A 27,616-nucleotide genomic window follows, 5' to 3' on the forward strand; every position below is an offset into this window, starting at 1 on the left:
ATTCCCCTTTAACAGCGGGCCCTGCCTCCATTTTCGGAGGGCTCCGCCTCTTCTATGGCTCCCCCACTGCCCAGAGCTCTGCCGGGACAGGACGGGGCGGGGACCGGGACCGGGGCAGGGGGTGGGAGGGGGGCGGGCGCCATGGCGGGCGCCCGGGGGGCGCTGATCGCCCTGGAGGGGGTGGACAGGGCCGGCAAGAGCACGCAGGGCCGGCGGCTGGTGGAGGCGCTGCGGGCAGGCGGGCACCGCGCCGACCTGCTCCGCTTCCCCGGTAGGCGGGGATGGGGCTCGGGGGGGGGTTTAGGAGGGTTGGGGGGTTGGGGGACCCCGTTACCGAGCTGTGTGGCCCCTTCGGTTGCAGAGAGGACGACGGAGATCGGGCGGCTGCTCGGAGCCTACCTGGCGGGGGAGAAGGACGTGGAGGACCACGCCGTGCACCTCCTGTTCTCCGCCAACCGCTGGGAGCACGTGTAAAGATGGCCGGGGGGGGGGGGGGGGGAGGTGGGAACCCTCGAGATCCCCCCCCGAGACCCTCCCCGAGCCCCCCCCAGCCCCGCTGCTGCCCTCGGGAGGGACCCCCGCAGGGCTGGGGGTCAGGGCCAGGCACGGCCTGCTCCAGGCCAGCAGCCCCTGCCCGTTCCCCTCCTGCGCCCTAAAGGAGCTGCCCTCCCTGTGAGCTCCCCTCCCAAATCCTCACCCAAGGGGGGAGGCTTCGGACCCTTCCCCTGCAGCTGGCTCTGTGCTGCTTGGCACAAACCAGGGGGTTTCAGCGCCGCCTGGGAGCCCAAAGGGAGCGGGCAAAACACCACGTCACCCACCCCTGAGCATGGCCTTTGGTGTACCGAGCTGCTGCCCCAGCCCGGGAGCTACTGCTCGTGTGTTTTTTTTTGCCAAACTGAAGCTTTGTGTGCATAGCTGGGGCTGTTGGTAACAACTGTTGCACTTATCCAGACCTCTGCCCTGCAAGATGCTTTCTGTTTCTGCAAAAGCTTCACTGATTCTGCTGTAGCAGGCGTGCCGAGCAAAGCGGGAGGGCTCCAGTAAGAAATGTCTGTTGTAAACAAAGGATGCTTTTCTCTGACAGAGGCAAGTATTTCAAACCTACTGCACCGCTTAGAAAGGAAGGAAGACTAAGCTGCTCGTGCCTGGCTGTAGCTCGTCGGTGATCATGCTGCAAGCTGTGGAGCTGCCTAGAGCAATGCCCTGCACTGGTGCACCCTGAATGTGGGTGTCTCAAAAGGGTATTTGCTAAATATTGTAGAGGGTGGAGCGCAAATAGGAATTGATTTGTGGTCAGTGTCACCGATGACCCTGATGCTGCTAATGACCAGTTTGAAGTCGGAAGTGTAACTTTCTTTTTCTCCTCCATGGTTTTCAGGCCTTCGATGAAAGAGAAACTACGTCAAGGGGTCACGCTTGTGGTTGACAGATACGCCTTTTCTGGAGTGGCCTTCACAAGCGCCAAGGAGGTGAGTGAGGGACCCGGCAGGCCCTGCCTCTCTCTGTATTTGAAGAAACAGGACATGGGGAGAGGCCTGCTCTCGAGGTCGGTCTGTGTGGCCCAGGCTCCTTTTCTGGGGAAACATGGATTGAAATGGGGGATGAAAGTTTCATCTTAAATGTTAACGTGGCCTGTTTGCCTGTGTCTACCCCAAAAGAACAGAGAAACTCATTAGGTTACTTGTTAGCGAGGTAGGCTCACTCCGGAGTTGCACTGGGGAACCCCAAACCAGACATGGCACTCGTGTGGGTGCAGGACAGATGGGAAGAAGGATCACTTTCCTCGTGCTTATACAGCTAGACTGCTGCTGGCCTTTGCGGCCAGGGCATGCTACTCACTCATGGTGAGCTCAGTGTCCACCACGAGCCTCAGCCCCTTTTCTGCAGAGCTTCTGCCTAGCTGGTCAGCCTCCAGCCTGCCCTGGTGCATCAGGTTTTTCTTCCCCAGGGCAGGACTTTACATTTGCCTTTTTTTAATGTCTTGAGGTTCCTGGCAGCCTGTTCCTCAGTGTGTTGTACCCCTCCAGATAGCAGTCCTGCCCTCACACGTGCTCACTGTCCCCGCCTGGTGTCATCCAGAAGGTTGCTGAGGGAACGCTCTGTCCTGTTGTTTCGGTCATTAGAGATGTTGAACCGTACTAGAAACCGTACTATTTGTCCTTGAGTGCTGGCACCAGCAGCCACCTACCAGCTGGACTTTGTGCCACTGGTCACCACGCTCAGCCCAGTAGCCTTGTCGTTTTTTTTTTGCCAACTTGACTGTCAGCCTACCTGTTCGTATCTCACCAGCTTGGTGGAAAGGAGATCATGCTCACGCCAAGGTACAGAGCATCTACTACTCTCCTCGGATTTGTCTTCAGCATTCCTGAGAAACCTGGACTGCTTGTGCCCAGCAGATACACGGGTGATTAAGGTCTTCTATGACTATCAGGGCCTGCAATTGTGACCCTTCTTCCATCTGTATGAAGAAGGCTTCATCGATGTCCTGTCTTCAGGTCTGTCCCCGAGCCTTAACCATAGGCTCCCACCTGGCTCATCTCCTGTCCCAAGGCAAAGCTCCCTGTGCTGCAGACGCTCCGTGGCAAACAGCACAACCCCTCTTTCTCCTCACCTTCCAGCCTGTTTCTTGAACAGCCTCTGTGGATCCATGGCAGCACAGCAGTCTGGCAGGCTGTCCCACCTCACCCCTGTAATCTGAGCAGGATCACAGCCCCACAGTGTCCCTGTGCAGGGACATTCCTTGGGTGTTTCCCATGTTGTGTGCTTGAGATGGGTCCCCAGTAGTGCCACTTTCCAGAGAGCATCTGCTCTCATATTTTCCCTTAGACACTTCCTCTTTGCCTGCCACCTTCAGTTCTCTACAGCTTGTAAGCGTTCCCTTGACATACCTAGTTTAAAGCTCTTTTCACTACCTTAGCAAGCCTGCTTGCACAGACAATCTTGGCATGTGGTGGGACATATCCCAGCCCTGCTCTGTAGCCATCAGGCCTTGAAGAGTATCCTGTGGTCAAAGAAGCTGAAAACTTGCCTGTGACACCAACCGTGCAGCTGGGAGTTGACCTGAATTTATTCCTACCTCAACCTTTCCCCCTTTCTGGAAGAATTAAGTCGATCTTGGGCTCCCATGCCCTGTGTCATCCACATTCCCTCAAGCCCGGCGGTCAGCCTTGGTACGTGCACCCTGATTGTATCACTGTCCACCACGTGGATGAGCAGCAAGGAGTAACGGGGTCAGACAAGCCTCAGCAGCCTCTGCAATGTTGTGGATCCATATACCCTGGTGGCAGTCTTCAGATTTGTCAGCGGGATCAAAAAAGTCAGAAAGCTTTGTCTCTTGCATCAGGGCTGGAATTCCTGGTGGGCTGAGAAGGTGTACAGTAAGTATTCAAAAAGGTACCTCCATGGGCACAAACATACTAAAGCTGCACAGCATTTATATTTGGGAGCAGCTTTCCTTTGGACAGATCGCTGTGTGGAGGTTTCGAAATGTGACTCATTATTTCCCTCTGCTGGGCTTTGCGGAAGAGATGTTAAAATCATTACCTCTGCTTGACTTCAGTGAGCATGAGAGGAGCACGGCACCCAGGAAAATCTGGACCCTCAAAATTCCTAGGAGTGAATTTGAAGTTTTAGGCTGGGAAATCACCCTTTCAGTTTGTAGGGCTGTATTCAGTGACTTGTGCTGCATCTCTTCTGTGGCTGTTCCTCCCCTACCCCACTCTCCAGCTACCCTGCTTCTTTCTCGTTCTTATTCCTTTCTTTCATCTCAAACTTGGTTGTCTTTGTTTGGGACAGAACTTCTGCGTGGACTGGTGCAAACAGCCTGACATTGGACTCCCAAAGCCAGATCTGATTCTGTTTCTTCAGTTAAGCCCAGAGGAAGCAGCAGTACGAGGGGACTTCGGAAGTGAGCGTTACGAGAACAGCCTCTTCCAAGAGAAAGTTCTGAAGTCCTTCTACCATCTGATGAAGGACAAGACATTAAACTGGAAGGTGAGCAAATAACCCTGAGGGCTGTCACAGACTTGGGGTGGTCTCTCACGAGAGGGCTCCCTCCTGGATTGTGTGTGTTGTGCCCTTGTGCTTCCCATTCTTGGCAAGAAGTTTTGGGGTGTGCTGGGGACCAGCCGAAGCTGCTGTGGCCTGTAGCAGGGCTCTGCTGACGCCCACTGCTCCAGGATACTGTAAGGGGCCCTGTTGGACTGGGGGAAAGTTTTTGCTTGTTGGTTTTGCAAAAGAGAAGAAAACATACACCATAGCACAAAATTAAAAACAAAACAAAAAAGCACGCAGTTGAAACTATTGTATGAGACAGTATGGAACTTACCTAACATCTAGTCTGCAAACCCTGATTTTCCAGAGATTCTAGCAGAGGAATATATTTCCCTTATTACTTGTCATCTGTTATCTCTCTATGCGTTATGCGAAAGGAGTTTTCATTTAAAGTATCAGCGACATGTCTGTTTAAAATACCCCAAACTGCAAAGCTGTTAAACAGGTACATATCAAAACAGATGATGTAGAGGCGACAGGTATCCCTGGAGTGAGTGCAGAAATCCAGTTCCAGCAGCCGTTAGCAGTTCAGTTCGCATTCCTGGCAATTCCCCCCTCAACATCAGATAAAATAATAGACACCAAAGGTTGCCAAAGATCCATTTAGTCCAAAACATGAAATGGAGCTCAATACACCATCAATTACAAGTATAAATTGAGGTCAGCTATCTGCTTGAGGATACTGTGTGAGCACAAAGCTCACACATTAGCTGTTCCATAACAAGAAGATTACCATTTAATTATGAAGTGTATTTATGGCATAGCCTCACAGTCTGCTTTTTCACAACAATGCTGTGTGGTCCAGTATTCATAGGTCTTCATGATCAACCTGCACCTGCTTACGTCTTTTAACCAAGTTATTTCTTTGCCTTCGTAGCTCCTAAATAATTTTAAAGCAATGGAAGCAAAGCCTTTGCCAATTAACGTTGACTTGTGACGACCTGCAAGCTGTAATTCGGAAGTGAAATGTCCTGTTTTCTAAAACAACATTAGGAAAAACATCACTGCTTGGACTTTCTCCTGTTTAATAGAAGCTTTGTGGAATCTAGTTTTGATATGGGCCTTATTGCTTTGCATCTGTTCTGTTGCCTTGCAGTCTCAAAGGTAAAAAGCTGTCCCCTGAGAAGAAAGGGGCATAAAATGACGTTGTACATGTGATCCAGGTTCCCTCAGTCACACAGGAGCTGAGCTGGTATTCCTTAAGCACCAGGCTCAGCAAACACCAGAATCAGATAGCACTACCAGCTTGCAGCATTTAAAAAACAACCAACAAACTGAAGCTGGAAAATCCCATGAATTGGATTTTGAGAGGTTCTGACTATCGTGAGTGATAGTAAGGATCCCCAGATAACCCCTGAGGGATCAATATACTGATGTTTCTGAGGGACTACACTACGGGGTGAAAAATGCTTACCTGATTTAAGGTCATATGCTCCCACAGACCATCAGCAAAGAACATGCGGCAGTAGTTGCTTTTGTTTCCCTTCATCCTGTCGCACATCGATATCTTAAGTGTCTGTTCCTGCGTAAAATAAATTTTCCAACTCCAGTGCAGAAGTAGTGCATGAGAAGTGTAATTAGCTCCTTTCACTGCTCATGAATTGTAACGATATTGAGTAAAGAGGGAGAGAAAAATAGCAGAAAGGTAGGTTTTTTCCTCATTGTGTTGGAAACTGAGGAACATGTTTCTGTATTTTTTGTTTGTTTTGGCAACAGATGATTGATGCTTCAAAGAGCATAGAAGACTTGCACAGAGAAATTAAGTCCATTGCAGAGGAAACCATGCTGGAGGTTCAGAATAAACCCTTGGGAGAACTCTGGAAATAAAGCTTAATGCAGGTTATTCTTCTAGAGCTAGCAGAAAATTCACCTCTTGGACCTTCCTCAGGTGGATGACACCTCTACATCACATTTTAGTTGCTACGGTTTATAGGTCACATGTATTCTTCCTGGTCCAGCGTGGTGCTGGTGTGCTTTTGACTGTGCCTGCTTCTCCTCTTCCATTCTGTATAGTCCCTGCTGCTTTTTGTTATAAGCGAGCATACAAAGAGCACATAACATTCCTTTGTGAAAGCCTCCCTGCTTCAGGTAGGATCTCTTGTTGTAGGCTTGGTCCTGTAATGTAGATTTGGATACTGAGCCCAGAGCTTCCCCAAATGTGATCAGCAGCAACAGGTGGGGAACAGCCATCCCATATTTGAAGTTCCAGAGAACTACCATGTTCTTGATTCTTCTTTCTCTCTGGTGGAATGCATCCCCTGTGCTACAACCAGCTTTTATAGTACTTTATCATATGTTACTCTTTTAAACATTTTGTATAGCAGCAAAGGCATTTATTTTTTTTTCCTACCACTATGATCACTTACCTTCTAAAAGGACATGCAGGAGGTGAAAGTGCAGCAGTTCAGGCACTAAATACAGGGATCACTGTTTGCTAGAGCGAAGGGACGGGTGCCTTCCTATTCCATCCTGCTCCCCAGCTGCTCAGTGCGGAAGCTGGACAGCTATTAGCAGGGAAGAGTCCAAAATAGATGTTAGCTTGTCAGCAGCCCCATTTGAAGGCCGAGTGGTGCACAAATTCTTTTAGACTGGTTGAATTGCTCCTGCGACCAAGATCAGAGGAAGAGTCAGCAGTGATTCCTGCACTTCACTTTCCAAGTGAAATCCAAACAGCCCAGCGTATGTTACCAGACCAGATCAGGTTCAAGTTGTGAGCTTGCCTGCTTCCCTCAGCCTCTACCATTCCACTGACTGCCTGAAGGTGCTGCTTTTAGTCTGAGTTGTTACAATAAAGTTCCAGTGCATAAAATGGCAATGGGTGTTTGATGCTTGATTATGCTATATTAGGTTAAGAGTTCTTCCAAGTCTTCTGCAGTTTAAAAAAAAAAAAAAAAAAAGTCTGGGATGAGTTAAATGAAATCATTTTTAAGGTGCATTAATATGGGGATGACCAGCAGAGGTAACATCTCCCCCATCAGACGCTTAGCAGTATGGACTGCTCTCCAAGCTGCCCCTACAGAGATTAAACCCTGCTTTCTTAGAGGCCACTTGAGCTGATTGACTAATGGGGAGAAGAAGGTAAGTGTTTAAAACAACACTGCTGCTGCAAACATCAGCTGAGATGGAATAAGCTGCCTTCACTCTGCATAGTAACTGGTAGCAGGAACACTCCTTGTGAAGGAGGTGAGCACCTGGAATGCTGAGTTGCGCCCTTCCAGCAATTCCTTAACCTTCGGGAGTCATTTAATTCATCTTAGCTTTAGGTTCCCACCTACAGAAAGCCAAGAACATCTGTTCATTACCTAAGAAATCTGAGTTTAGCACTCTCAATTACTGGGGTCACATTAATGCCCAGGTATAAAATCTGTCTGGCTAAGCTGTCTTTAACCATGAAAGCACAAACATGAAGCAAGTAGCACCTCTTCTGAACAGTAGCAGTAGTTTGTACAAACTGAGGGCACAATAATTCCCAAGTAACTATCCCTTAACAAAAAGGACCTGCTATTGCACAGCAAAATGGTAACAATGGAGTTTAGACCTGTTTTTGTAATGTTTACTACTGCAGGGCTGGTGTTTAAAAGGCTTCCTAGAAACACTGTGAAAAGCTGCCAGCCAAATAGCTGAGCAGGGAGCATACAATCCTAAAGAAAATATGTTTTATTTTCCACCCACCAACTTGAAACATTAACTTTGAAACCTCTGCTTGGCTTTTTCCCCTGCTACCTCGACTGCACATGTGGCAGAGACTCACCAGAAAAGCACGTCCTGTCTTGGAAAGACTCGCACTGCTCAGCAGCAGAGCCATGCTGCACTGCTAAGCATAGCCAGCCTTAAAGTACCTTTTTTTTTTTTTTTTCTCCCCTAAAAAAAAAAAAAAAAAAAAAAAGGGCAAAGCCTAAACAACTTAAAATGCAAGTTAGCAGAACTGTGCCACAGAAGAGCTTCATTGCCTCTGCTAGCATGACTGTGGCTGTTCACCCTCTAGGGCAGGGGCATCACCACGCAGCCAGAATTTGTTCTGTCAGATACATCAAAAAAAAGATAAAAGTCACAGTTGCACATAGCTCAGCTTTTGCTCCAGCCTGCCTCCATTGCCCTAAAAGGGTAAAAACTGTACGCTGGCAGGGCTTCAAGAGTGCTCCCAGCTCCACTGCAGGGTTACTCAATACCACCCACCCCCAGCACTTCACGTGCAAGAACATTAAGAAAGGCAAAGGTTTTAGATTTGTTTATTCAGATACAAATTGAAAGCAGATGAATGGAGCACAGCCCCACTTCCTCTGCTGCCTCTTCCCCTAACTACAGGAGAGAAGAGGAGAAGCAGGCAGAAAGCAGCAAATAATAATTTAGTGACAGAAGCATCGTGGTTCCCAGTTCAAACCTCTGCTTTTGGGTAGCGTAGGGACAGCTGGAGCATCAGTAGGTCAGTCACGGAGGAAATGAGTCATTTCTAGCCTGTTGTCACCACCCTGGGGCACAAAAGCATCAACTGACAGGTTCCCATCCTATATGTACAAAACCTTGTAAACAGATCCACAGGCTGCAGCATGCACTAAGGGAACCTCAGCAACTGCTGTTGCAGTTTGCATCATGACAGCTCTCCTCCCAGTTTACCTTTCTCTGAAGACTGTTTGTGCAGATAACAGCCACAGGCAGAGCTGTTATCTTAAAAGCAGCCACAATTTCCAGTCTAGTTGTGTTGGACCTTCTCGAGACGTTCTGTCTTTGCTGACCTCTTGGGGATGACTACTTGAAATGAGTTTCTACAGTTTAGCTCCTACAGTAGCTCTGTGCATACTCTGCAGGGAAGGGAATTTGCAGAAGATCGAATGGAAAGGTAACAGCGCGGCTAGGAGGCCTGCTCAACCACCAGGAACCTTTTGGGATTCGGAAAGGGAATGTGTAACAGGAGGAACTGCTCAGGGGACACCTCAGGGAATTTTATAGCTCACGTTTTTGGTACCAACAAGATTGTTCACTAGATGCTGTGCCAGCACACGGGGACACAGGCACTAGCAGGCTGGCAGATCTCAGTTGTCCTGTTTCACCTCTCCCCAGCTGTGCCTCACCCCCTCCTTCTCCAAGGTTGTGTAATCCTGTTCTCTGCTCAAAGCAACTTACTTGAAGATACTTGCTGTAGAGATCAATCCACCATAGAAGCACAACGTATAAAAGTACGCGTTAATGACTCACTGAGCAAGAAAACACACATTTTCTATTCTACCCCTCTTTCTGCTCTTATTTAGGCTGATTCCTCCCCAGAAGCATGGCTGCTCCACACTTTCTTGGACAGCCTTTCAGTCGAATTAGCACTCATCCCTGCGCCACCCCACCTTCCTTTTGACAGGACGTGAGTAGGAGAGGGGTGCTGCACCCGTGAGAAGTGCTGTGTACTGCGAAGCATGGGCAGGAGTTTAACTGTAGGAAACCCAGCCACCTGCACTCTGGGGATTTCCCAGCTATCTCACTGGGAGATGCCTGCTGGTAGCTTGCAGTGTGAGCTCAGTCCAAGTCAGCCACTGAGAAGTGAAGCTGCTAGAGGAATTAACTGTACACATCACCTGCTAAATGACGGCTGGCTCTACGTAAGCTTCAGAGGGGAGTCCCTGCGTAAGGACTTAGCACTAAAAACCCCCGTGGCTCCCCCAGAAGGGCAGCTGACCTGCTGATGTAACAGATAGGCTTTGAACTCGTAGGCACCACTGCATCCACTTCCAGCAAGTGTTTTCTGCTGAGGAATCCCAACTCCAGCCAGTAAGGCTGCAACACCCACTCGGTTCTTCATCCCACTGCAGACAATGCACGCTCCGCTCAGAGGCTGCACAGAATGCCAGGATGGATGGACAAGAGGCGGGGATGGCAGCAAGCACCTATGAAAACCGGTAGCCCCAGGCTCTCCAAGGAGCTTCCCTCCCCCCCCTTCTCCCCACACAACACAAATTTGCAGAGTCAGTTTCCTATTTGTTTTCAAAGGGATAAGATTTCGAAGTCTTCATCTTCTGAGTCAAAGAACCTTTCCAATCTGTCGGCGTCAGAGGAGTCTGCAAGAGAAAAAGAAAGCACTGGCTCCGTGGGATGCACCCGCTGCTCAGCAGCAGACACCAGCAGCCAGAGGGCAGCAGAAGGTGAGTGTCACAAGCCCACATGCTCAGGAGAGAATTACAAGGCACACACGAGGTGTGCCAGCTCTCACAGATGCTGACACAGCCCCGGTGCAGTGCAGCTCTGTGCTGTGACTGTTTGGTACAACCTGCCTGGGCAGTCAGTCTGTTAGCAGGACAGGCTTCGGCATCAAGAGGCTCAAACAAAAGCACTTCTGAGGCCTAGGCTAACATCTGCAAAGACTCCTGGTCCAAATATGTGATAAGGGAATATTTCTTTGTTAGAAATATTAGAACATGCAACCTGTATTTTACTACAGTTGTCTTTGATCCAACGACATGGGAGGTAATTACATGACATGCCCTCCCAGAAGTGATTTATATAGTCCAGTCTGCAAGGGAGGGCAGTGTACTCGCTCCCTTCTGTCCATCCTTCCAACTCTGGTGAAGAAGAAGCACATAGCTACAGGGGAAGTGGCTTTACCAGAGAGGAGATTCAAGTGAAAAGGCTGGGGAATATAGGAGAAGCCTACAGTAACTCAGGCTTCAAGAAAGCACACATTAAACTTGGCAAAACAGTCAGCCAGAAGCTAAACTGCAATGACTGACTGCCAGGAACAAGGAGAAATGCGTGGTCACAAGGCTGCAGACTGCCCTGAGTGTTCTGTGAAAGGCTTTAATCCCACAGCAGTGTGTGCAAATGCTTGGTGTCACTGCTCCCAGTGCAAACTGGGGGGACTGGCGGCAGCACAGCTTCCAGAGATGCTCCTCAGGGAGCAGCCCCTGTACACTCAAGTAACAAACCACAGAACCCAACTGGCTGGGAAAAATGAGGACAAGGGACTGGACTTCCATGAGAATATTAATCCTTTTGAGGGCTAGGACAGAAGGAGAAAGGATGGCCTAACAAACGAGAGAGGCTCAAAACATGGGGAAGAAGTCAAGTAGCTCATTAGGATATCACTTTTATGAGTAAAAAAGGCAGTAATTAAGGACAATTTAATACAGGCAAGGATCACCAGTTTAAGGCAATCAAGCGTTCCTACAGACAAGGACAGTGAGACAAAAAAGGTCTTGAAAGTTTGTGCTAAGAGACAGACAGGAAGGAAGCAATGAGTGCAGGATGCAGGCGACAGGATGCAGTCCAACACCTGGTGACAGGGTAACTTTGTCCCCAAATACTCACTCCTCCTGGCAGAAGCTGCCAATAGCTCCTTATCTCCTGCAATGTTAATGTGTGTTAACAGAAGCAGAGCCTGACAGCCAAAATACTGCCCAGCACTCGTTCCTTTCTGCATCACCAGGACTAAGTGTTGGTAGTAGCCCATGCACAGGGAAGGAATCTCCTAAACTGCAACTACGTTTGACCACCCCCATCTTTGACATTTTTTAATACCCAGAAGCTCAGTTTTCAACCTTTTCCATGGAGCCTTAGGATTTTTCTGAGCATCTCTTTAGAAATCACAATTTCTTATTGCTGTAATAACCTATTAGCTTTTTTCCCCAGTCACCATTCAGACTCATCATGAAAAATCATCTTAAGACATGACCATGAGATCTGTGAACCGCTAGCTGAAAGCCAAAGAACTAGATGAATTGACCCAAAAGCTCCGAGCTGAACAGGAACACACAAGAAATCGGTATGCAATCCACACAAATTCCCCAACACCAACTGGACAAACCTATGCTTAGCTCTACCTCCCTGCGTGGCCTCACCTGGCGTGAGATTCAGAACATCGGGGTTGGAGAAGTGCGACGGCTGGCGCTCAACCAGTTCGAACATGGGCAGCGCTCCTCTTACCAGGGACAGCTGTGGAGCAAGAGCAGAGCCATGAGAACCAACAGTGCTGCACTCACAGTGCTCTGGGTCTTCAAGGGGAAGACTTAAGGGGAAGCACCAGTTTGTTGGGACTTCTTTGCAGCTGAAAAAAATACTTTTCAAATCTTTGACTAATATCAGCTGCAGAATTTCAGAGCTATGCTCCTCCTGGTGTCTGGAGAAGTTATTTTCATATGCTTTAGTGTGGGATCGTGCTGCAGAGAACTCTCTCTGTGCAGCATTTCAGAAACAACAGTACTCTATATTCTTTTCCCGGTGATACAGACACAAACCTTTTTGATTTGCTGGCACCAGTCATTAAAGTCCTCCTCCGTGTTGCAGAAAAAGCCCTGAAAAATAAGAAGTATTATCTTTATATAATTGTAGACTGATCTTTTCAGTCTTATGGCCTCATATTAATGCCAAGCAACATGAGCAGGACTGTAAGCAGTTACAATCTAACTGCCTTGCTTCAAGGTGTGGCTTACACAGTTCTGTTAAACTGAGTACTCCCCATAGGAGAATCAGCACCCAAGTGAGGAGCACCCAACCTGCCACCTCTGCCTTTACCAGTTCCCCGGGGAAAGGGGATAGCTGTGAAACAGGGACGTGCTGCTTCAGGTGATGGAGAGCTGGCTGGAAAACAAGCAGGAAGAACGCACCACGGCAATGGAGGGGTCGAGCTCAGCAATGCTCATTCTGCAGGGAGGGTGCTGGCAGTGGAAGCTTTCGTCAGGGAGACAGCCGCTGTCGTTGGGCTCCACTGCAGGCTGCGTAGTGTGGGGATCCAGGTAAATGAGTTCCTCACCTGGAGGAACAGGCAAGAAGACATGAACAGGAAGAACGGTGCCAGAAGCTGCTCTTCTGAGAAGCAAATGGTGAGAAAGAAAAGGGGGGAGAGCAATGATGGAGCCAGCTACTGAAACCCCATGGAGGAACCCATTGGTCTGGGGACAACTCGCTTTCAGACACTCCAACACTTCTCACCCAGGCAAAGAGCTGGCTGTGAGCAGAACCACGGTGCCCACTCCACAGCAGCACCTTGGGCACACGCGCTTTTTGAGCACTGTTCCTGCTAATGCTTTCCAGGGTCCTGGGTAAGCTCAAGACAGCCCCAGGAATCCAAAGCACAACCAGCCTGAGGTCTCAGGCAGAGTATCAGAGGAAAGGAAGAGGGACAAGGACAGCAGTTTGTAGGGTTTCAGAAAGGGAACAGCTAAAAGGCAGGTAAATATACAGCCAAGTCCCTGAAGGAAGGTCAGCTCTGAACCTTGGAAGAACTTTGCACACCTCTTTACAGCTAAGATTTAAGGTTATGCACGGGAAGTTCATGGCTTGTACTATGGCCCCCGTTCAAAGCTACATCACTCAGATCCTCGCAAAGAGTTTCAACCCACAGCAGCCTTCCACACTTCCAGCAGGAAAAAGCCCTGCAGCATGCACCACAGACCAAGCAGGAGAGCTGTACTGCTCCAAACATTGTTAGCCGGGGGGAGATGCTTGGGAAGACTTTGCACTACTGCGGGCACTCACCTACATAACCAATGAAGTAGTGAGCACTGTTTGGTTTCCCTCCGATCACTCCCAGGGACTGAGGCATCATGAAGCAGTGCTGGAAAAGCAATACAGAAAACACACAGCTGACAGACAGTGAGACAAGCAAGTGGCAACAAAGGCAAACATCCAAAAACACAGTGGGAAAGAGACTGTGACACTGGAAATCAGCAACTCTAGCAGCAGGAACAGCCATTACTGGGGAGAAACTCCACCAGAAAGGCTGAAGGCTGCAACACAGAGCCTTCATGGAACACGAAAGCAGCTCAAAAACACCTTTAACTGCTGACAGTAACACACAGGTGGACCAAACAGAAGAGGCAGCACTACTCCAGGACTCTGTCTGGGCACGTCCTGGCTCTGCTGCAGTCAGAGGCGAAATCCCCTGGACGTGTCAAACAGTGCTTTGAGGAGGGAACCATCACCCAGGAAACAGCCCAAATTTCCAGCTGCAATATCCGGGAACCATCTACTGAGTTACGGGGAAATAACCTAACCCTAGCCTGCATGTGGAGCTCTTACCTGTGCAGCTCAGAGATCCCTAGCATTAGCACAGCAGGACAACGTGCATCCTGTCTTATGGGTGTACTCTGCACACCCCAAATTCTGCAGCTTCCTCATGCTCCATAGTGGGACTGGCAGCCAGGTTCTACCCTCAGCCTGCAGTACAAGCTCTGCCATCAGAGCCATGGGGAGTTTACAAACACTACACTCATTAAAGCTCAATACAGCTGTGCTGAACAAATACTTCAGCAGGTTGGTACCATCTACACACAAACAGGGACCGAGATTAAGTTGGAAAATAAGATACTAGAAATAAAACAAAACAAAACAAAAAAATACATAAAACTAAACATTTTCCTGACAAAAGGCTGCTAGAGCCCATATCCTGACCTCTGAAAATGGTGCTTTCTAAATACATTTTTTCTAAATACATTTTCCTCTGGAAAAAAGGACAATTACTTCTGAGTGTTTCTGCCCCAAAACCAAATTTCAGAAGTGACTCAATTCGCAGCAGGGTTTTGAAGCATCAGAATATCAAGAATTCAGTTCCAGATCCCCTACCTTTAGTGTTTCAATATAGGCTTCATTGATCTCTGTGAGCCCAAGGCGGAGAGGTATCAGCAGCACCAATGGTTTCCACAGTGAGAGCCTATCTCTAACCCCTGCTTCCTCTGGGTACCCGTTATAGAGTACATCTGACTCCACAGCAGGGCATGCTGCAGCTCCAGCACATGCGAAGTTGGACTGGCACAACCGCCCTGCAGAAAGGGAACATGAGCAGAAAGCATCAGAAACAACTTCCATTCCTAGACCTTGAGTAATTCTATTCCGGCTATCAACAATCACTGTTTTCCGAAAGCCTACAGCACTAAAAGGAAAAAAAAAAAAGTTCAACAAGGCCCACCACTGTGATCATGTGATATGCTCCCCACAGGGTTTCTGGACAGGCTCAGTATTTCATCTAAGTATACATCGAAGTTGTGCCAAAGCATGCTGTACTCTCAGCTACCATCTGGCGGGCCATTAAAATGTAAATTCTTCCAGCAGGTGAACAGCTAAGCAACAACCTGGGTCAATGAGGGTGAACGATCTGATTAGGATATTAGGCAAGAGCCCTGAATTCAAGAGCATGTAGACAAAAAAACAAAACAAACAAAAAAAAACAACAAATTGGAGTGTTCAGCTCTAGAGGGGCACATGGAGGATATGAGGCCAGCTGAACTGAATGAGGAAAATATTACGGCTTAACAGAGGAAATCCTTACCTGTAACCAGCACTGTAACAAGATACAGAGATACGAACGTGGTATCTATCTCAAATAATTGTCATTTACCTAAAGTTCCCTAAAACCTTTACAAATTCTGTCAGGGATCATTCAGAAGCTAGTTTAGAGACTCAAGACGGGCGAATATTAAACTCGGCAATTTTAGCATGAGCTTTGCCTGCAAGAAATGGGGCAACTCCTCAGGGCATACCCATGACATGGACATTATGCATCCTCATTCAACAGGTTTGATGAACACACAGGCAGTTTGGAATGAAACTGGATTATGTAAATTCTGGTACAGAAATATCTCCGAGCCTCCTTGTCTCACAGGGTAATTTCATTACTTGCTGGGCGTGCACATGTGTGTGTGAAGAAAAATCTCCAAACCAAAGGAACCCACAACATTTCAATCATGAATCCAGGGCAATTAGACAGAATGCCAGAGGCTCATTTAATTTATTCTTGGCCTAACCTGAATGCCAGGACAGTCTGGCAGGGAGGATGCGATGTAAACAAGCACCTCCATCACAGCAATTACAGCAGGATGCCTGCTCACTACTACAAGCTCCAAATGCAGCTGAACAAGGAGAATGTTACGGCCGAGGTTAGAAGAAGTAGGACTTTGTGCTAAAGCCTCAATTGGAGAGAGAACGGTTGCACTGAAATTTGGAACCGCCCCTTCAGAAGGGAGAATGTGTATGAGATAACGTGCCTACGCACACAAGGGATGTTATAGTTATCAGAGGTCTTGAAAAATTGAAGTCACTGCATGTCAGGACTGCTTACCTTGATAAAACATTATTTTTTGTTGCAGTTGCCTGCCTGTTCTGATGATCTGCATACCTGCAGCTGTCACTATGGGTTTCTTCATCAGGCAGAGCAACTGGCAGTCCTATGCTGTGTTACAGACGTACTCAACCCCAGTTTAAGTGGTAGGGAGCCCAGCAGAGACTAAAGTCACCCTGCTTCTTTGGCACTGTGGTCCCTACCTAAAGCTTCCCAGCAGGATTCAAACCCTTTACTGCAAACATATTCCAGCAGATCTGACATAACACCTTTCCTGCTACTGCTGCTGTCGGTCACTGGCTTAGCTCTGTTTCTAACCATCCTTCTGATGCACGCAATCCTCCAGCTCCCACCTGAGAGCACCTTTCCGACACTACGGGCTGGCTCAGAAGGCTCTGGTGGAGGTACTCAACTGCTGCAGCAGAAGTTTGTTTTCTATCCACCATGGGCTGAATGGCATTAGTGAATGAATTTACCAGCTGTATGAAGCCGTGTTCATTTCTGAACGTTTCACTACTGACAGGTGTCTGAGGTACACGATATACAACACGTACCTACAGATCAATAACAAATCAGACCCGCTCATACAGGGGCTTTCAAGTCCTGAGTGGTAGGCACGTGATGATTCACAGCTAAGGAAGACAGACAGACACCACCCTACGTGTTACAAGCTGTATGGACACGTTACTTGAAGCAGTGTCAGTGTTTAACACAAGCCACGCAGACAGGAGCTGCAACATACTCAAGCCCTGCAGCCAGCACGCCTCAGTTCTAGAGGGGATATTTTTCAGGCTAAAGGGGAAAGATTAATCCAATTCCTGTCTTCATGCTGACCTTTGTTTAAGCCAAGAGCACGAGCATACACCTTCACAGGACTAGACAGGCGCTTCTCAATCAAATCCTACATTTTCTTGGCCTCTCAACTGACGCTACCTGTTAAGAGATCTGACTCTGTAAAATGACTGTCCTTCACTGCAGGAACAAACTGTCCTCATCTGTTAATTGATTTTTGCTCCAATGCAACCAAAAGCCAATCTAACTGACAGCTGCCACCATCTCAACTGTAACTTTGCACCAGCTCCAGTACTCACTGGACTTTATGTGCTGTTTCAGAACACTACCCTGGCAGAAAACATTGAATGGTTTTGTGCTGCATAAGCAAACCACCTCACAAGTCTAGAGCGAGAGAGGGGAAGGGTAGTTCAGCCAGGACCATGCAGGATGGCAGCAGCCAGCCATGCCACCATCTGCTTTGGTTACTGGGGCACGAGCAAGCATGCTAGGGATGAATGTGTTGCACAGCTGCTCAGCCTCCAGAGCCATCCAACTGCCAAGATGCAGAAAAAAAAAAAAGGGAAAATACAAACCACCAACAAAAACAACAAAGCACAATCATGGAGAACTCCTTAAAAGATATCTCCAGAGTTGGAGCCCCTTCTTAATTCACCCCCCCCCAGTTTTGTTCCTTTTCCTGGTCAGAGATCTGTTCTGGTTATCTCACTCTGCCTGACAGCAGAGACATTCCTACACCGTTAGATGGGAGAAGCAGCAGCCATTTACTGCGTGCTACCTGTGGTCATAAACAGGTTTGGCACTACCTTCCCAGCAGCTCCCACCTATTGCCTGAAGGCCAGCAGGTCCTTCTTTCCAGATCCAGAGGCCACACTGCCAAGTTAGAGCCTTTATCAAAGTAAAAATCACGTAAGGGGGCTTCCTTGCCCTACAACAGCAATTCTCATCTGAGTTTAGCACACTCAGCCACAGCTTTAAGACAGAACATTTACTGCATGTTTGCAATGTTGCAAAACTGCATGCTTTCCAGTTCTTTTCTGACTTCTCACTGCTGAGGGATACATCTCATTCCACCTGCACGTGATACTTACTGATTTCTTCCATTACTACAGTGTTGTCCATGGCTATGTGTACTGCCAGTGAACTCCATGTATCAAAAGTGGCAAGTTTTCTATAGAGGCGGGGGGGAAAAAAATGCAAGGAAGGATTAGTTACAACTATAAGACAAAGATAATGTTGTATCAAAGAAGAGAAATTGGACTAGGAGAGATTGGTTTTCACCAATTACACTTTACGTTTTTTTTAAACACTTATTACAGTTGTAAAATTCATTGCCACAGATTATTATGACCAGAAGAACAAATGGATTACAAATGGGACCAAAACTGGGAATTTGTGCTAAATACAATCTCCACCTCAAATTCTGTAACTGCTGGTACAGAAAATGAGAGTTACTTAATGTCCTCCTTATATGCTAATTTAAAAATAAAAGTCACCCTGACTTTCCCTAAATATCTTCCCATCACCTACAGCAGATACTAGGCTAAACGGGCAGATGGTCTAACCTGGGAAAGTTCCTTCTCAGGCAATCCCAGCCTATTCCACAGGGCTCCCAGCTCGACCAATCAAAAAAAATATGGAAAGAATGGCAACAGAAAGAATATTTCTGAAAAAATATTTCTGAAAATACAGCATGTCCCAGTTAAAGACAGCCCAGAACCTCCGTTCGTCACCGCAGAACCCAGGCAGCAAATACCTGTGCTTTCCTCTGCTAATGCATGAGTGACTTGATGGCCTATCGGCAGCTTTTGGACAATGACAACACTGATGTCATGGAGAAGCAACTCATGCCAGCAGAGATCCAAATGACATCAATCATCACCTACTCTGCCACCTGCTTCTGGTCCGCTGCAAAGAGTATTGCACTCAGTTCTAGCAGCAAACATGTTACTTATGTGTGTAAGGCTGGAGGTACTACAAACCCACCTCTTGGTTGGAAAATAATAAAGGGAAAACCCAGCACTTACTTGAGCACTTGTGCGACTGTGTTTGGTCCATACCATTGACCTATGGATTTCCCCTCTCCAACTCCCATCTGGGCTGCATCACAAGAAAAAAAAAAAAAAAAAAAGAATTAGAATTTAGCATATAATTTCACCTACACCATGCCCCTTCCTAACCAGGATTTATATTCAACAGTAAAAAAATTTAACTTGGAAACATTTCTGAGTCATCAGAAACCCCACAAAAGGGTAGAATCACAATGTTAATGGAAGAAAAAAGTACATCCTCAAGGATTGTAAAGCAAACCCTTTCTCAGAAACATGATACAGAGATCCAAAAGACAATGTAACCTCAGAAAAAGGCTATTTCTTGTTTGATTATCGGGAACACCCCCGTAACCTGAAGTTCCACTCACTGAAGCTATAGGAGCATTAAGACCCTATAAGCAAAAACTGGAACAGGCAGTCTTTTTTTTGTTGTTGTTGTGAAGGAAGTTTCAATTAAAGTGAGATCCTTCCTTAGTTTACTTGCTACTGCTGAAATTTGTTCATGCAGCAATCTTCTCCCGTTACAAGGTCTTGGTGAGAACAGCAACCACATGCTTTCCTCTCACTTTGGCTAAGCAGGACGCAGAAAGTGGTGCCAAATATAACCTAAAGCCAAACATGAAGGACTTTACGGAGTCAAGAGAAAAATCCATCATAATCCACAATAAAGTGTAGTAGCTTCAGATCATGCGAGAAAAACAGCATGTCAGAACATAACCTGCTAGGTTTTTCACCTAAGGTACTAAAACAAACATGGAGTGATGTTCTACGCCCTTGGGAAATCCAGACAGAACATTCCCCCCTGCTTTCTGGCACTCTTACCTATCTGGTGAATGGAGTAGTAGCTGTCTTTTTTGTCAATGAAGGCATTAAGAACGTTGAAGTAATTATCCATCTGCCTCTTCCCTTTTATCCACCTCCAGTCTAAGACACAGAAGAAGACATGTGAAACAAAACGTGATGTTTATTAGCAACCAGACACTGCAAGCTACAAGCTGTCTTTCCTGTGCCTCGACTACTGATCAGATTTTCATGTCACTATCTTATTACTGAGCATCTGGGGCACCCCCAACACTGAAGAATCAATTTTAACAGAAAGGCAAGCATTTCCACAGCTGAAACAAAAGAATATCACCCATGGTAAAACAGAAAACATGAACTAAGAAACTCTATCCCACTAACTCTATCCTAACTCTATCCCACAGATGGGCCATAGGATACCAATTTCTCGAGGCATCCTGAGGAAAACCAGGTGATCTCATTAAAAAAAATCATCTCCCAAATTCAAAGGCCATCAACAACTGCAACAATACATGTAACTCCCATACAGTTGCTTACAGACCACATATGGATCCAATGCAAAGAGAGAAGTATTCAGGGACAGGAGAAACTACAGAAACGACAGAAAGAGAGGACTTCTCTACAAGTTAAAAATTGAACTATAAACAAGTCAGTCACCCTGTTGTTTTGAGTAGGACTTTTTAAACTTCAGGTATATAAAAAAAATCAAGAAAACCCTGGTACTTGCTTGGTGTCCATGGGCTTAGCTAGCACATGACAGGGCTCTCCTTTGTTTTAAGGTTTAACAACCACATTCATCTATGTGGAGTCACAGACAGCTGCAGAAGGAAACCTGCTGGAGAGTTTCCAGCAGACTTTTCAATCAACAGCCCAGAACTTAAGAAAATTCAAGGAAAAGTTATGGAGCCCTCAGCAATTCCCAGCTGCTGTCCTGACAAGTACTGTGCTTGTGGGAGCATGTGGATGTCAGTATGGGCAGTGCTCTGGTTTACCTCTTCCCAAATGCCTGCAGACCAAAGCCTGAGCAAAGATCATCTGGCCACACCGCAACATACAGCCCCAACCAGTATCAGATGTGGGACCAGTTCCTCCTGTAAACAAAGACAGAAAGCAAATATGTAATGAATGGAACAACACTGCCAAGTGGGAGATAAAAAGGAAAGTGCTGTAAGCCTGCATGGGCAGCAGGTTTATCCAAACAATCAGGTAGGGAATAAGGACTGTGCTAGCTCACACACCCAAGGCCGAGAAATAAAAACTCAGTTCTTAGTGACTAGCCTAATGGCATCCCATAAAAAAGAACTAAAATCTTTAACCTTCAGTAACAGGGGAAAAAATCAAAAGGAGATCCAAGCAACTCAGCTAGAAAGGCAGCTGAATTTCTCATGAATATAGCAGTTCTTGGGCATACTTGCAGATTCCCAACCTAATTCAGAGAAGTTACTAAGCAGAGAAACATCTTGTTACAGACCACTTGCTGCTGTAATGCTCATTTTGAGAAGGCAGCTCATTATGCAAAATGAATCAGTCACAAGGCATTCCCACATCACAAGCAGCCGATGACTGTATGAGATTCCAAAGTGAACAACGTGGAGTTAGGTCCAAAAAAACAAACAAAAAAAAACAAACTCCAGCAACAGTGAGAAAATCCATATCCTACATAATATAGGAGAATAAGCTGGATATCAGCTTGCAATGGGAAAACCGAGACAAAGACCCTAAGGCTGGAAGCACCTCCCTGACACAACTTCAAAAGGAAGCTGCCACTTCTCCTCTGAAGCTTCAGCTGTTATTACGAGCTTCACAGATAAAAATGTTTAGCATGACCACAGCCAGTGAGCTGTCCTACAAGTACGCAGTCAGCTGCGCCTTCACACAGCTGGGAGTTTTTTTGTATTGCTGCTTTCCTCTCTTGAAAGATGGGTCTGCTGAGTATCTTAAGGAACAGCAACCAAGAAGCCTGGCTTCAAGTTCACTGGGAAATGCTCACAGAGTTACTGCAGTTCCCGTGTGCAAATCCACTTCAAGCACTAAAAAGCAAACAAAAACTCGACGGTCTAGGGCAGATACAGGAAGTTGATAATTTCTGTCTCTTGTCTCTACCTTTTCTCTCTTTAATCCACTTCAAGTCCAAGGCCATCATTAAATTATATTTCATCTTAGACTCCTGTAGGACCTAATTAGCACGCAGTACAAAAAATTAGGCATGTTGTGAGGTTCCTAAATACGCCTCCCACACTCATTCTCGTATCGTTTTTAAGATTATCATTATCCCTCCTACCCAGGAGGAACAGGAGTCCTCGTATCAGATAAGGAAAAAGTCTGCCCTATCAATTAAACAAAGTGCATTTCCGACTCCCATACTCATAAGGAAATTGACGTTTACGCTTGTGGGGACTGTTAGGAGCTTTCATTAGGTAGAGATAACCGGATTATTTATCAGAAAGCCTTTCTGAATTAAATTAAGTCATTCTGCAAAATTGATGGCAGTAAAGATTCTTCCCTGAATCCTGGATTACTGTCAGAAGCCACCCCAAAGCCCAGTCCTGCAGCAGAGGAACTGATGACTATTTCGGTAATGCCAGAAGCCTTCAATGATTTTCCTGCGCTGTCAACAACCACAAAAAAAGCACCAGGTTATTGATCATCTTCTGAACCCACTTCTGTTTTTAACACCACCTATGTCTTACCACTTCACACAGACTTTTCTGAATTCTGAAATAGGCTTACAGAACGAACGTGCTGCCTGGAGCAACTGAGACAGGGAAGACTTTGAGGTATCTGCATACTAAGAATACAACTGATGTCATTCTACACAATAAAATAAAACAAAGATATCAATGCTTTCAGTGCTGTAGGCTATCCGTCCAATGCTCTTTGATTCAAGGGTCACATTCATTACATGAGGTAGTTTGCAGACAGAAACAAATTCAAATAGTCAACACTCAGAAAGTGAATTATTTTCTCCTTACACTTCCAGTGGAAAAAAAAAATCCTCAGAACACATCAAAAACCCAGTCCAAGCAAACAGCAAGCTTTCAAGACTTACATCACAGTTAAGAACCCTAAGGGACAGGACGAAAAGATAATTGCTAAAGTTTTGGGGGAGATCACGAAGAAATTCGTCTGGCTTTCCCCTTTAAGAAGGGATAAAAAAACAAAACAAAACAAAACAAAACAAAAAAAAAAAAAAAAAAAAAACACCAACAAACAACTCACAACAAACAACGAGACTAGGAAACTGTACATGCATCTAAAAGATGGAAACAAACCAACATTTGGTTCTTCTCATTGTTATCCACGGTGTCTATTATGCCTTCCCCATCGACATCTCATCACCTCACAATCCTTAACATATCTCCTCTGTGATAATCCCAGAAAGAAAGGGAAGCTTTCTTAACAATGTAGCATGGGTGGAAAGAGCAGCAGAACTGTGACATGCACAGGCCTACTGACACACGCCCCGAGTCTCAGGCTAGTGTCCTCCACAAGGCCAACCTTCTGCCTTTCACGGGTAAGGCCGACAGATCCCTAATTCCCAACAGCTAAGGAGAAGTCACAGAACACAACCATCGTTTTCTGACAGAGCTTTTGCAGCAGTGAAGTAAAATCTGTTTTTTAAATGTCTTCTTGGAACCAGCTTTCCTGAGATCAGCTGCGTGCTCTGTGCCTCCACAGCCTGATCCATGCTCACGTCCCCCAGGAGAGCACTCTAACCCCAATTAAGTCTCCCGGTGGGTCAGGCTGTTACGGGCGGGACAGCGTCGCCTCCAGGACTCGCTCAGACTTACCGATGGCAGGGAAGTTCTTTCTGTAGGTGAACCAAAGCCGAGAGGTCACATCCAACAGGATCTCTTCTTTCTCTGAAAGGTTTTTCAAGATTGAAAGGCGCGCACACACACAGAGAGCACCAAACTCGCCTAAACCCACCTCCTGCCCAGCCTTCTGCTCCTCACCCAGTCTGTTGGCCCTGACAGGCAACATCTGGATGAGGAACAGGAAAGCACTGCTGGGCAGAAGAAACCTTTTCCTCTAAAAAAAGCTACAACCAACCCCAAACACCATGGTCAGAGGTAAACTATGAAGCATTAAGCCATTTTCTTGCCTTTCTCCCAAGCTATCCACTTGCCTCAATCATCCTGGCCTCATAGAGGTCCCAATAGCTGGGAAGTGGCAACTTTCTGCACAAAAACACTCTGGAGTCTGCAGAGATGGCCAAACAGGAGGCAGCACAGTGGTTACAGTCCGCATGCTCTGACAGCAAACAGACTCTGCTGTGCATGTATGAGTTCTACAGTCACCTCGCTGCTCCCAAAACAACGAGCAACACTACCAGAGCCCTGCAGAGCATCACAACGAGTTGCAGCGTGCACGCCCAGTACCTGTGAAAACGCTGTATTTGCGGCCTAGGATCCACACAGGCTCTTTGGTCTCAGGGAAGTCTTCATATTCAAACCTGAGAGTGTCATAGGTAAGGGTAGCTGGAACAGAAAGGAAAAAAAAAAAAGTATGATTGTTTTTTTCCTTGATATTTAAAAAAATCGTACCAAAGCCGTACACCAGAACCAGAGCTGCTGTGACCCTGTAACCTACAGGACCTACAAGCCTGACTCTAGCTGGCAAGAAACATTTCACTTCCAACACTACAGCCAAACATTCTGGCAGGCACAGGGAGCCAACGCACCCACAGCTCTCGCCTGGCTGCTCCACTAACAGAAAAGCAGAGGAACCTCCAGGTTAGCTTGGCTCCGAGTGCCTCCCAGGCAACTGAGCGGGTCGAGAAAACGTCGAGGACTTCAGCCAGCAGCCGCTTCCCAGCACAGGTATCGCCACGCTCGCTAACACGACGCTGAGGCCCCTCTTTGCCAAGGAACGAGGCGATTGAGGAGCTTCTTCCAGAGAGCACTGCTTTTGTGGCGTAGCTTGCAAAGCGTGGATTGCAGTGAAATGACAGCCAAACCTCGCTCCTGGAGCCAGTCCCTCCTCTGAGGCCGGGAACTGAGCACAAGTCATCGCTTGTAGCGAAACCAGCCCGCAGCTTGAGAAGGCAGAGCGCTGCCTTTACGGGTGTCACGCTGAAAGCTGAGGAACACAGAGCTGTGCAAAGGCATCCGAGCTCACAGGTGGCAGGTGCACCTTGTGCCTGGTTCACCTGCTGCCTTCAGTGCCTAAATACCTGCCTCTTCTCATCCCAGCACTGATGGCTCCACTACAAAGCAGCTCTGCAACGCCCTGGGATCAGAGCAGTTTGAGCCTTTGTGCAAAAGATACAAGAAACGGAGAGGGAAGAGGGAGGGTTGGATGTGCCAGGCTCCACAAGGTTTGTATTTGGAAATAAGGGACTTTAAAGGGGTGAATGGGCAAGTGTGGGGGGAGGCTGGTTTTAAAACATTTTGCAGGTTAATAATTGCATCTCGTTTTGTAAGAGTCGTTTCTTAAATGAGCGGCGTGTTAAATTCAAAGCAGAGCTAAGCTAGGCTGTTCTGTTAAAGCAGCTGTTGAAAGCATCTCTAACACCAAATGCAAGAAAACCTGCGATGATCTGACCAAAGTTTAAAACAGGGTGAGAGACGACACAACCACAAGTTCCTCTCAGCCCCATCTTCTACAAAACCCAGCACCCTCTGCAGCACACACCTCGCTGCTGGCATCCCCTCAGGTCCACCTGCTGCCCTCGCACCAGATGCCACCAAGCTCCTAAGCAGAAGATGCATACAGAAGATGAGTTTCTCTTTCCATCATTCCTCTCTCAGCCTTCCAGAAATCATCATCTGGAGCAGCAGCAAATAACAACCTGGCCGATTTGCATTCGGTAAGTGGTACCTCCAGAAAGTCACCACGACGCTCTGCTTGCTCCTCCTCTTTGCAGGCACCTAGGATGCTCTACCTATGCTGGGGCAAACAAGCTACACGAGACTTTCTGGTTCCTGAAGGCCCCTCGTCAGTCTCCTGCCTCTGGGCTCTTGGATCTGCAAGTCCAATTCCAAACAGCAGAGGAATTGAAGAAGCAAGACATCAGCACAAGATCTCCTTCGGGATGAGACAGTACCGTTTATCCTGGCAGCTCAAAAGCAGCTTGTAGTTGGTATTAAAAACAATAAATGTATCACCGGTCAACTTAAAAACAGAAGTTCTCAGGTTTTAAAGCTCAAAGGAATGTTTTGTGCTCTATTTTGTCAGTTCACAAACCTACTGTGAATCTGTCTCTGTCAAAAATGTCTTTAAAAGACGTTTAGATGTAGAGCTTAGGGATATGGTTTAGTGGGGACTGTTAGCGTTAGGTCAGAGGTCAGACTCGAAGATCTTGAGGTCTCTTCCAAGCTAGAAATTCTGTGATTCTGTGAAAAGAGCCTCAAGTAGCTTGAATGACTGATACAAGGATGCTACAGAAACTGTCAGGCTACCCACCATCCTCCTTTTCCTTCCCAGTAACACTTCCTCACGTCCCCAAACACCACAACCTCTGCAGCTCCACCAGGTCCTTCACAACCACGCGATCTGCAGCCGGCAGCTGCTCAAGGACCTGCTGGGCTCTCTCCTTCCACCACAGCTACGGGGGGAAGGGGCCAGCAAACGGCTCCCGGGCTGCCTGCGGGGCCGCCACACACGTTCAGGGCCCACAGACAGCGGTGCCAGGACCCCGCAGGCTGAGGAGGAGAGCCCCAAACTCTGCCCCACAGCCGCACGCCTGGCACCAGGCCCTGCAGGTCCCGCTGTGTACCTGCCACACGCGGCCAGGCGCCTGTGCTGCGATTGTTTTGTGCTGAATTCAACATTGCCAGCACCCGACAGGGCACGACTCGATCGGATTTCACCTTCACGGGGAGGAAACCTCAAGCGTTTGCCCCTGCTTGGCGTGAAGGACCCGGCCACGGCAGCAACGCCCTCCCAGCCCTCCCAGACGCCAATTTTCGCCGATCTCTCCCCAAACTCCCCCCGCCTCGGTGCCCCCCCGGCACCAAGCGCCTCAGCGCGGCCCCCCCCGCAGGGCAGAGGGGTGAGAGGGGGCCCTGCCCCCCCGCCCAGGGCAGCTCCCCGGATTCACCGAGGGGCTCTGAGGGGGCTCCGGCAGCCCCAGGGGGTCCCCCCGGGCCCTCCCCGCCTGAGGGAGCCGCGGTCCCGCTGAGGGGGCCGGGCCGGGCCGCGCGCACCCACCTGCGTCCATGGCGGCGGCCCCGCCGAGGGCTGCGCCCGCTGCCGGCCCCGCCGACGCATCCGCCCCGGCGCAGCCGAACCCGCTGCCGCCGCGCGGCCAATCGCAGCGCCGCTCGCCGCCGGCCCGCGCGCCGGTTGGTTGACGCTGCGAGGGGGGAAGGTTTGGCTGCGCCGCAAGCGCTTCCTCCCTGCGGTGGGGGCCGCCATTTTGTCGTACGGAAGGGTGCTGAGGAGCGGGGGGAGGAGATGGAGCAGAGGGAGGCCGGGCTCGCGGAGAAACCGGGGGGCGAGGCGTTGTGTGGCGCTACCCGGGTGTTCCGCTGGTGCTGCGCGGTGCCTGAGGGAGCTGCCTGCCACGAGCGCGCCCGGAGGATCCCCGTGACATGGGCGCGTCCATCTTGTTGTACGGCACCCGCCGAGCTCCGCCCTCAGGACGGCAGCCCCCCTCTCCCGACCCGCTCAGCCTCCACATCCCGAGCCCGTCCCTCGGGAGTCGCCGCCCGGTAGCACCGATGAGGCAAGCGAGCGGCGCCGGGCCCCCCTACACCTCCCTCATCCGCCGCTCCGTACGGCATCCCTCGGCCAAGATGGCGGCGGCCACACGGCGGCCGCCATGCTGGCGCGGCTGCCGGCGGCGCCGTACGGAGCCCCGCTGCCCAGGGCGGAGGGGTGACCTGGCTCCGCCATCTTGCTGTACGGCTGGCGGCGGCCGGGCCGGGCCGGGCCGGCGGGG

The 27,616-nt window shown here is 48.3% G+C and overlaps 2 protein-coding genes across 8 annotated transcripts; one reads left to right on the plus strand and one right to left on the minus strand.

Annotated features, from left to right (window-relative positions):
- The first annotated feature begins 135 nt into the window (after positions 1-135).
- DTYMK (deoxythymidylate kinase) lies at positions 136-6,868 on the plus strand. 4 transcript variants are annotated; one of them, XM_084529691.1, is made up of 5 exons: positions 136-271; positions 362-470; positions 1,379-1,469; positions 3,796-3,993; positions 5,770-6,868. In XM_084529691.1, exons 1-5 carry the CDS (start codon positions 142-144, stop codon positions 5,878-5,880), a joined length of 639 nt encoding a protein of 212 aa, XP_084385817.1. In that variant the 5' UTR covers positions 136-141; the 3' UTR covers positions 5,881-6,868. The 4 variants fall into 4 exon arrangements, with proteins under 4 accessions (XP_084385817.1, XP_084385819.1, XP_084385818.1 ...); XM_084529693.1 differs by lacking the exon at positions 5,770-6,868 and adding an exon at positions 4,931-5,760 and having other exon boundaries at positions 140-271; XM_084529692.1 differs by lacking the exons at positions 3,796-3,993; positions 5,770-6,868 and adding exons at positions 2,290-2,404; positions 2,918-3,789 and having other exon boundaries at positions 140-271; positions 1,379-1,546.
- A 1,398-nt stretch (positions 6,869-8,266) lies between these two features.
- ATG4B (autophagy related 4B cysteine peptidase) lies at positions 8,267-26,956 on the minus strand. Of its 4 annotated transcripts, XM_084529687.1 has the most exons (14): positions 26,884-26,956; positions 24,111-24,209; positions 23,520-23,591; positions 20,721-20,819; positions 19,750-19,851; positions 18,904-18,976; positions 17,968-18,047; positions 14,593-14,789; positions 13,507-13,585; positions 12,636-12,781; positions 12,267-12,323; positions 11,871-11,964; positions 11,341-11,376; positions 8,267-10,094 (listed from the first exon to the last, which is right to left on the minus strand). In XM_084529687.1, the coding sequence occupies exons 1-14, from the start codon at positions 26,891-26,893 to the stop codon at positions 10,021-10,023; spliced, it is 1,218 nt and encodes a 405-aa protein (XP_084385813.1). In that variant the 5' UTR covers positions 26,894-26,956; the 3' UTR covers positions 8,267-10,020. The 4 variants fall into 4 exon arrangements, with proteins under 4 accessions (XP_084385813.1, XP_084385814.1, XP_084385815.1 ...); XM_084529688.1 differs by lacking the exon at positions 11,341-11,376; XM_084529689.1 differs by lacking the exons at positions 13,507-13,585; positions 14,593-14,789.
- Between the last annotated feature and the right edge of the window lie 660 nt (positions 26,957-27,616).

This window comes from Aythya ferina (assembly GCF_964211825.1).
Source record: "Aythya ferina genome assembly, chromosome: 9".
Classification (NCBI taxonomy): Eukaryota; Metazoa; Chordata; class Aves; order Anseriformes; family Anatidae; genus Aythya; species Aythya ferina.

Excerpts from the sequence above, each read along its gene's own strand:
- DTYMK (XM_084529691.1), top strand. The coding sequence starts at position 142 with ATGGCGGGCGCCCGGGGGGCGCTGATCGCCCTGGAGGGGGTGGACAGG. Across the intron at positions 1,470-3,795 it reads CCTTCACAAGCGCCAAGGAG|AACTTCTGCGTGGACTGGTG; the intron begins GTGAGTGAGGGA and ends TGTTTGGGACAG. Across the intron at positions 3,994-5,769 it reads ACAAGACATTAAACTGGAAG|ATGATTGATGCTTCAAAGAG; the intron begins GTGAGCAAATAA and ends TTTTGGCAACAG.
- ATG4B (XM_084529687.1), bottom strand. Across the intron at positions 13,586-14,592 it reads CCTATATTGAAACACTAAAG|CACTGCTTCATGATGCCTCA; the intron begins GTAGGGGATCTG and ends TTGCTTTTCCAG. Across the intron at positions 10,095-11,340 it reads GGCAGCTTCTGCCAGGAGGA|ACTCCTCTGACGCCGACAGA; the intron begins GTGAGTATTTGG and ends TTTCTCTTGCAG.